General features: G+C 37.0%; 1 protein-coding gene across 1 annotated transcript in view; it reads right to left on the bottom strand.

Annotated features, from left to right (window-relative positions):
* Positions 1 to 1,298: 1,298 nt before the first annotated feature.
* Positions 1,299 to 10,488, bottom strand: part of SELENOI (selenoprotein I) — a 44,110-nt gene continuing 34,920 nt past the window's right edge. The window contains exons 9-10 of the mRNA XM_082671868.1: positions 9,956 to 10,138; positions 1,299 to 7,939 (exon numbers count right to left, since the gene is read on the bottom strand). Of these exons, the coding sequence (XP_082527994.1) occupies positions 7,841 to 7,939; positions 9,956 to 10,138 (282 nt within the window). The 3' untranslated portion in view covers positions 1,299 to 7,840. The remainder of the gene's footprint in view (positions 7,940 to 9,955; positions 10,139 to 10,488) is intronic.

Below are 10,488 nucleotides of genomic sequence, written 5' to 3'. Positions count from 1 at the left end.
GACTCCCTTTTTTGCTGTTTGAGCTTTTAAGCCTCATGCCTTTTCTCCCCTTTGCTCCACATCTGGGCAGCTGACTTAAAAAAAAACAAGAACAAAAAACCCTGGGTGCTCTCTCCTTTGGTGGGAGGTTCTTACTGTGTGTGCTGGGTACCCTCATCCTGGCCCTACCTCCCAACCATAACAATACCCCAGGCCAGCCTCCTTTCCTGGCTCTCTCCAGACATTTCCCAGCCAGCTGGGAGGTCTTTGCTGCTGTCACAGACAGCCTCAATTATATAAATAACAAACCTTTTTCATAGGTGTGGAAAAAAAGACACTCTCATTCACTGCTGGAAAGACACCCTTTAGGAAGACAGTGTGCCAGTAGCAACAGTTTAAATAAGCATATGCACTGAGTAGGCAATCCCACTTAAAAGAATTATCCTTGAGAGATAACAGATCTAGGCTATAGCCCCATGGGGCCAAAATTACATCAGTAATTTTTTAAAGTTTATCAGTAGCTAAACCCAAGCTGGTTGCCCCTGCTGAGTGTCAGGCCGGTGCTAGGTGTTTGAGGTTTGCATTTAGAAGGGAGGGGATAACTGCTACTGCGACCAAGAAGTTCGGAGAGCAGGGGATTAAGAGCACATTAAGCCAGGGAATTAGCCTGGGTTAAAATATGGGACATTTCCTCCCTCACCTTCTTTAAACCTGTTACAGAAGAAAATTTTAAATGCCCACTGCCAGAACTGGGAGATCAATTCTGATGTTAAAAAAATAGGAAATATTCTCCTCAGAAGCCATGTTAGAAAATATGAGTTTTTATAAGAGCTTATGGTTTGTTCACATACTAAAGTTTAGGTGTGTTAAGTGTGGGTTATTAAGCTCTTGTGGAATTAGCCTGGGAAATTAACAGCATACATTAACAATCTTTCTGTGGGAAGATGTTTTTGAGTATGAAACCACCACCTTACAAGCTAATATAAGTGTGATCCAGTTATTGTGAGAACAATAAATATTGCACAGTACCCAGTTCGGGGAGAGTCAAGAGCTGTATATTATGAAAAGCTGTTACTGCCACGTTCCTAGTACTCTGCTCTCTGAAACAAGTCACAGGACTACAGAACACCCGGGAGCTGATCAAACAAAACAAAACCTTTTAATGTTTTGCTCTACATTAACCAATGATTCTCTGAGACAAGGGACTGGACATTATTTTTCTCCCCATAGCTCCCCTCCCCTTTTGCACCTGCCAAGGAAAAGCAAAGAAGACAATCTGAAAACAATTAAAAGGATTTAAAAATCATTTTCTCTTTACTTTTATTACAATAAATATCAGTAACAGAATTAAACAATTTTAAGTTAAAACCTACTGCATTACTTTTGTGTTTCACGGCAGCAGAAATAAAACACAAATCCAGTTGAAAGGGCAAGGCTTCCAGAATCCAGTGGCAAGAAACAGTCAAGGTCTTGATTATCTGGGCTAGCAACAGGATCACCGATGACACAATACTAATGGTGAAACGCACCGTTGTGCTCTATTTGCACATCGAATTCTCTAAGACTTCACAACATTCCAGCTAAGGAATTTAAGCAAACTGTGAAGCCTCATTTCCCATAAGAGCTAGATTCCCCCCCCCCCCCATCAAGCCCATCAAGCCCAAGAGCACAACTGCTCCAGGGGCTGCCCTCTGGCCAGGAATGGGCCCATCATCATTCAGACCCAGAAGCCTCAACTCTGGTGGAAGCAACCATCTTTCTCAAAAGCTTTCTGGCTCACACAGTCCCTGGTGAAAGGGAAGGGGAAAGTGACGTATGTCAAGGGCCTTTCTTGGGGACTTAGATGAATGGAAAGTAGGAAAGACTATGGCTCCAGATAAGGAAGAGGCTTCACAGAGTTATGGGCTACATGCAGGTTTAGTCAACATGAAGAAACAGTCTAGTGAAGGCTTACCATCTTGCTGATAATCAAGAGTAGACTGCATGTATATACGAATATATCATACATATATGTGCACAGAGAATATGTGTACATATTAAATATGCATATATACACACACCACACATAACCAGATAAAATAAATGCTACATTATTCGCTATGAACACAGCAAGTGCTAGACAGACCAGTTACTAACATGTTCAATTAAACTACTTGAAAGGGAAAATAAGACTTTGCGCTCCTTTCATCTTCTCTAATATATTCCACTTGTAGCAAACACATTCCAGTTACTTAAGTGGTATTGTTTCTAGGTACCTGAGAAGGGATGGAATCAGAATACTACAGAAAGCAACCTGCAACAGGACCAAGCTAAACAAATCAATAATTGATTCTGCCAGGATTCCTGCAGCCTATTCTTAGTCACAGGGCATGAAACCTTACTCAGAAAAGTATCGATTTCATTTCCTACAACTGGCTACAAACTTAATCTATTCTGTTAGATGGGAAGGGAAAGGGAGAAGGCAGGCAGCAGGGAGTTTACACCTCAGCAGTTGCCCGCTGCCTTCCCCTTTACCCACAGGAAATGGGTACTTTAAAAAACAAAACGGAAATTTGGAGTTTAATACTGAATTCTGCTTTCTTGGCACATTCCAGAAAGAGGAAATGATTACACGTAGCTGGGTCTTTGTCTCCTGAATGGCTGCTCTAATGGGATAAGTTATATAAACAAAATAACCTACAAAAAATATTCATATTGTGGGCAGTCTTAATTAGTACTTATTAAACTAAGTCTGATCCTGAATGATACCAGTAATTCAAACAGATTCATAATGCAGCATTCACAGATCTCGTAAAATAAAACAGGATCCTCCTATAACCTGATTAGTAACATCAAGTACTAAACTCAACATGCTTCTGGCCAAGAACTTACTCTTCAGAGATTAAAAAGTGCTTCTCAAGAATATCAGAATCTAGAATTCATGGTAAATTGTCTGTTTCAATAAAAAGTCAGAATCAATTCCTATTCTAATTATTACCCATAGAAACTTCTCAAGAGAAGCCCTTAGCCTAAGAGCCATAAGGCATCCACAGCATTTAGCCACTCCTTGCATCTTCACTACTGTCTCTAATTACAATGTAGCATTAGGTACACCATGGCCATGATCCAATTCACATGCTTTCAAAATAACACTCCTCTGATTGAACCTAGCTTTCTAAGAATGATTCTATGGAGAAGACAATGTTAATGGCCTGTGGGAGACAATACTTCTGTTGTGTCCAAATGGACTCTCCTCAAGACAAGGCTTTGTTAAATTATTCTAGAATCACTCCATGTGCCATTTGCCAATTCTGGGGACCGGGCCTTTCTGACCAAATGCAACACAACCCCCTCACTCAGGCCACCTGTGAAAAAGGCTACAAACGGCAAAACTTCTTTTGCTACCCAAAATATTAGCTCATTTAAGATCTGTCTGTAAGAAGAGCAGGTCTCTGCTTAAAAACAATCAATCAGCTAGATTACTATCTCTTGCATTTTTATTAAAAAGGAAAGCATTACTAGCATGTTTAAAAGGTTACGTTTATTTTGCACTGTAGAAACCCTGGAAATAAATTAGCCAGTAAATCCAATTCCCATGGCTTCACACAAAGGAAGAAGTAAACACATTGCCACTTTCTCTGGAAAAGTTAGACAACCACGATTTACCATATACCCTAAAGTAACTGCCTGCCAATAAGTCAGTCATTTGCACCACTGTCAACGATGAAAAGTAAAATATACAAATCACATGGGTTACATAATTAATAAAGGAAAATCAGAAATTTACTTAAGCTTCCTAAAATGTACAGGGCGTCTCGCTTTCAAGTTTCACAGTGATTAATTTAACACCATTTTACTGTTAAAACTGTCACTTAAAATGTACATGTCAAAGTGCTTCAAATGCAGCATACTAGTTAAAATTCTTCCTGGAAGGTTCAACTACTGGCAGCTCACTTAAGGTTATTCACCCACAGGGTGTTCAAGAATGGGCATGCTGCCTTACAAGGACACCTCATAGGACAAAGAAAATTCTAGTCTGACTTCACAAATTTCCTATAGAGTGCTCAGGCAAGTCCAGAACGGAGGTCATGATAAAGGCCACTCTGAACGTAAGAATCAACACAATCAAAGATTTCTGTATCTGTTTTTGGCTTATTTGGGGACCTGACATCAAATGTTCTAGTCCATCAGGTTTACTTTGTTCCCTCTGGCATGTTCCCAGTCCTTGACTAGTCAAGAGAGATAAGGCAATCGAGGAGATGTGAATGTGGCGAGATCTAGGGGCGACAGAGCAAGTGGGCGTCTCTGTCCTAGACAGTGGCTAGTTAAAAACCCAGGTGAAGAATGAGCAGGACGAGTTACAAATAGGCTTCTTGTTAAAATATAAAGGGGGAAAGTAGCCTTTGATTCAAACACCTTCAGATTATCTTCTTATCCTCCATAACTTAGAGAATCAAAGTCTGCTTTGGAAAGCAAGGTACATTCCAAATGTTTTTAGACTGACTACAAAATAAAATAATTCTTTGAAAACTGAACACTTAGGAGTCTTTCAAATTCACATTTGAACTTGTAGTTAGGAGAGGAATGACTAAGTTGTGACACTTTTAAACTGTGCACTGCAGTAGGATCACTGCGCACTAAAGTGATCTCTTCTTCCCCTTAAAGTGGATACTATGCCTGCTTTCTCCTTTGCATGTTCCCCCAATGCCCAGGCTCTAGGTCATGACCAATATTCTTTTGGTAACTATTTAGAATTTGGGCAACCCTAGACATACACTCCTCTTCCCAACAGCTCTATATTTAAAAAAATGAAATGCTGGTAATAGTACTATAACGTTCTAGGCCATAATCAGCATTGAACCTTCTTTTAAAAATTACAATTAAAAGTAATTTAACCATGATATTATTAAAATGCCAGGGGAGACTATTTAGTTCTTTATGTGGAAGTTATTCACTCTATTACCCTTAAGACTAGAACCCATAAACTATGTCTATTACACATTAAGGGAGGAATGTTGGTTAAATTGTGGCAATTTTAAACTGTACGTTACACTAGGATCATGAATGCTATTGAAGGATCATAAAAGGCAGCATTAACATACTCAGGTATTTTTTAAGATTTTTCTAATCCATGCCCCCCTCAAATATAGGGGAATTACTTTCTGACAAGCATAAAGGATATTTTTCATACCATAACCTGAAAAGAAACTTCTTACAGGTCTAGGTAATTTTGGTCAGAAGAAACACAAAGCAAACCTCTGGCCTGGCTAAGGCACTCTATTCTGAAATGTACAGAAAACATGCATGTATGACCAATCATGCCACTGCTCCCCAAAAGGCAGCTCAGCGTATGCTGGGAGAAAGGCTGGGGTGTGAACGCACTCCAAAATATCATGCATAAGCCTAAAAGATATTTTGTACTTCGGAAATGTTATGATAATTGGCAATGATGTAAATTCACAAGAGCTCTTTGTAATGAAGTCCTGCTTCGGCTGCTGTATCACTACATAACAAATGGGGACTTTCACGACGCACTTCAAGACAGCAGACTAACAAGAAAAAGGGTCAACAGTACACTGAAGATCCACAAGTCCACAGTATTCTGTAACAGTTAATTACTCACTTTTCATCTTTTATCTTCTTGACAGCCATCTTTCATCAAACGATGCCAATAAAACTGACTATAGCATAATTCTTAACCACCATTGGGAAATATGTTATAACGTATAGGCACAAAACAATTTTCAAATAAACCTGATGCAACAGAAAAAGAGCAGAAACACACTTTGAGGTAAAACAGCCCCAAAATTACAGGACATGACCCTATGCCAGAAGTAAAGGGTTTCTGTTGTTGTTGTTGTTTTTACTATACTGTACATGGTAAAGAAAGCCTGTGGTCCACATCTGTCATTTTATAAATATTTATCAGTTCTTTTATAATACAGATTAACCTCATTTTTGTATACAAGGTCAACAAAACAATAAAATGATTAGCTCAGAACCTTAAAACAAAGCTTTGTTCCAGGCCCAAATTAACACTTTATCCAGTTCAATTTTACAGATGACACAGAACAAGGTGTACAAAAAATAGTTACTTTTACTTAATTAGTTCATTCTCTGACCTCCATGACAGCAATTTATTAGCAAACATGAAATCACTACCCATATTTCCCTTCATCAATTTCTCACCTATTTTCAGTGTTCATTTTTGTCTCAGAGAAAGTCACCAACTATACCTCAACCTTTACAATTTTTTAAAATGAGTAAAGAACCATGTGTTAGCTCCTTGATGCCTCATTTCTAATGACCTGAATGACAATGATTAGACTTTACACATTTAAAAACTGAAATATCAATTAGAGTTATTTTTACAAAGCAGACTAAAATCCAACAGAGGAATACACTATAATTAAATTTGACGATGGTCACATTCACAGATAAATAACGATTATGGATTTAATTACATATCAACACAGTGGTGCCTATTTTATCCAAGTGCAATCCATCCAAAAAAAAGGGTTTAAGATACACTCTTCATTCAAGCACAAACTCCATTCAGTGGAAAATAAAAGAAAATCAGCCAGTAAACTTCATCACCACCAAATTAAATGGAGACAAAATAAAAAGAGAAATAGAATATCCACATTCATGGAAAGGTGTGATCATAAAACAACCATATTAAAGTCAAAGAGATTTTTATGTTTGTCAGTAAACCTAAAAAATTACTCCAAGTCACATAAAGGGAACACATACTCAGTAAGGCATATATATCAAAAATTTTCTTCAAGTGGGGAAGTGAGCAAGTTGGGGAAGAGAGAATTTCTATTTCCTTATCCTGTATGAAATAAAAAACACAGCACTCTCTTCCACAGAAAAAGACAGAGGGAGAGAGGAAGGACAAATTAAATCAGAAAACTAATTTCATAGTGAGGTTCACAGTCGTAATTTCGTAGTGAGGTTCATGAGATTCCTAACTCCTAAGAAAATTTTTCTTATAAGGAAGTATATCTGTGTTCTTCACAAGTAATTACTGTAAGACTGGGACTGTCACATGCATTCATATGATCATAGTTCATAGGCACCAAATCTCAGCAACTTGCAGCTGAGGGGGAAAAATGCCACATTTAAACAATGAGCCATGCCAATGAGTGAGCTGTAATTACAATCCATTCTCTACTAAGTCCCAAGAGAATATTTTTCTTTAAAAGAAAATTAAACCATTTATCAAGATCCGTTCCATAACAGAGAATCAGAATACTAGCGAATCTAAATATATATATACACACACATATATATATATATTTTTCTTTTTTAGCTCTCTCAGCACATGAGGACAAAAGGCATTTCCATGGGAAAGAGAAACCAGTATTTGGCAACTGTATATTGTTTTGTAATCATTTGGCATGTCTCGCTGAAGGTGACTTGCTCTTATCTTTTCCCTATGTTGGATTTGGGCTATTGATAGCTTCCATAGCTAAAGACCTACTACTAGGTACCAAATATGAAAACATATTGGGTCTTCTGAATGTCATCAGTGTTCCTAAACAAATTTGGGGGTTTTAAAAATAAAAACCAAGGCATCTTTAACTCTGTATAAACCAAAACATTACGGACTCCTGAAGCTAAAATTACTAGGAACATTTTGCTGGTCTAATGTATATTATGTTTAACCAAAACATCACATGGCTTTATAAAAAACAAAATAAAAGCAGCTGGGAGTTAGTAGGTCCAAAATTCCACAAGTTCAGATCATACGTATCACTCCTGCTGTCCAAGTACCACACACACTGAGTTCCCATGTCTGGTAAGCAGATCAATTTAGTTCAATGGTGATGGATGAAATATTTACAAGCATCTTATTTACAGTACTTCTTTCTGTAGATTACAGGCCAATATTCTTTTCTTCCATTCCTAGTCAATCCGAGTTTGGTTTCCTCAATGAGAAGGGGTAAATCTGAAAATGGTTGCTCAGCTGCTTTACCTACAGAAAACCAGAACATGAGGCAATGACAAATACATACGTAATTTTTTTAAAAAAGCATATAGAATTCACCCTCTGGAGACAACAATTTACTGGCATGGCAAAAACCATCAGAAATGAAGAGGTTTTTCTGGACTAGGATAGCTGCAGAGCTAGCTGGCTGAATGAGTACCAGAACTACCCTGGGAGAGTTAGGACTTAAACTTGGGTCTGCGCAACTCCAAAATCTAGTCTTTCCAGAACCCTCCAGACCACACAGCCTTACATTCAAATCTACTGAAAAATTATAGGGTTAGTTGACTTATAGTACCTATCAGATCAAATATTTACATATATGGTTAGAGTCAATGTTCACCTTCTTGTAACACTTGTAGGTAATCATTCCTAATCTGATGAAACAGTATAAAACTAGATCTGCAAATTTTTGACAGTTTAAGCCATATTAGTTAGGGTATCCCTAGTGGGTAGGCAAAAGCAAGGTAATGTGCCAGTTAGCAAATATGGTTTATTTAATCCTTCTTATTTCCATTTTTCTTCTTAATATTTACATTTCAATAGTTCAAGTGAATGTTTTTGTGTGGTCTAACAAGTTTTATCTTCTGGTCAGAAGTTGTAGAAGTGTTAAGAGAGCAGAAAGACAGACCAAAAAAAGACGCTCCTGGAATTTTTTTCAGTTAGCTTGAGCTTATATTTATTTTCCAGATTTTTAACAATGAAAATGTACTGCTTTTGTAATTTAAATGTGTTTTGGTTTGGTTGGGAGTGTGTATATGGTTTTCTAAAGATATGCTTCTGAGGGTTATAAAAAGTTAAAACAATTATGAAAGACACTGGTTGCTGTGCTCTACTTCATGCATATGACTGATGAAATATCAGAATAAAGGCCTCAGAGCGTTGATATAAAGCATATAACGTTAAATTTGCACAAACAAAAACATAAATGATTATGTCTTCATGTCACAATTCATAGACTTATCATGGTTTCTTTCACCTATTTTGTTCCAACAAATGTGGGCTACTTTGGGGAGAAACACTAAGGGAAGAAACATATGCAAGGTATAAGAAGTTGTTATCAAGCATGACAGGTGCCCCCGTTTTAAAAATATGTCTGACAATACAGAAGTAAAGACATTTTGTTTCTCAAACTGATTCACAGCAGGGTTCCTTTCAAAACAAACATACCAAATAGAAGTATTTTTAAAGCCACAGAAATATGAATATCCTATCACATGACCCGATTGCTATGAAATTATCCTCAGGAAAAAAGCAAATGAAGGAAAAAAATATTATTCCAGATAGTTCACTTCAACTTTATTTATAATAGTGAAAATCTGGAAACAACCTAAATGATTAAAATAACTGAGTCATGGTTAAGTAAACTGATAATTATTAAGTAATCTCCTCAATGGAATATTGTATAGCAATTCAAAAATCATAGTTATGAGGCCATGCTAAGATATGTAAAATAATTAGAAAAGAATATCACAGTGTGAGGAAAGGAAACTAAACTGCATGGTTCTGATTTTCATTTTATTATACCTATCTTAGTCCATTTGTCCTGAAACCCGTTTCTTATTTTAGAAGAGAATATTAAGGTTTGCAGAATACTTCTTAAATCTACTCTCTTCTATATTTCCCCTTATAAAAATGCCCCTGAAGCTAGAGAAGCAAGCATAGAAACAGACAAACAACAAATAAGATGGTTTTGTCCTGTATATAATTAAAAGCACAAAGGAGTTTATAATTCTTTACCAAGAAAATGGTTTACAATTCTTCTCACTTATAAACAAGAACTAATTCCTCACAATAATTATCTAGCTTTGAAATTATTTGTAGTTACTACGACATATTAATTACAGAAATGATATATGGCATCACGCACCTGGATATTATCCAAAATTTAGAGAATATCCCAAAATTCTTCCAGCTACTATATTAAGCAAGTTTCTTCTGAAATTCTCTCTCACCTCACTATTTAAGAATCAAATGGAACCAATTTTGCTCTAGATTACTCACCACTCGTACTCCATAATGGATGTGGGCCAGAGTGAAAGCAGTTGTTAATGTAAACAGGAGAATGCTCTCAATGTAAGAGGCCACTCCTACATTTACCACTATGACAACCAAGAAGAGAGGAACCAGAAACCAATTCAAAGTTGGGCACCGGGTACTGCTCATTTGACAAACAATCAGCTGACACTTGAAGGTATTAAAAAAAAAAAGAGAATGAAAATTTAATTAGCAAAGCACGAGTCACTCCAACATTTAAAAAGCATTCAAGTACCTGTACATTACATTATTACCAAGTTCAGTAATTCTCAACTGCTCAGGAGCCCAACTGGACCTCTACCCCAACCTCCAAACCCGTGGACCCTCAGACTGTGTGTCAGAAGAGACTGGAAGATAATTTAGTAAGGATGCTACAGAAGGCATTCTTCTACCGGGTAACAGTTTGGATAAAAGAAATTTCTCCCAATTTTAAGATTCTATGATATACGACAACAATTTTCTCAGAACACCCTCCCACAGCACCACACAACTAAATTTCT

The sequence above is a fragment of the Grampus griseus genome, assembly GCF_964374135.1.
Source record: "Grampus griseus genome assembly, chromosome: 15".
In the NCBI taxonomy this organism is placed as follows: domain Eukaryota; kingdom Metazoa; phylum Chordata; class Mammalia; order Artiodactyla; family Delphinidae; genus Grampus; species Grampus griseus.
The sequence above is the reverse complement of the archived record's forward strand: the minus strand, read 5'-3'. Positions and strand labels throughout refer to the sequence as shown.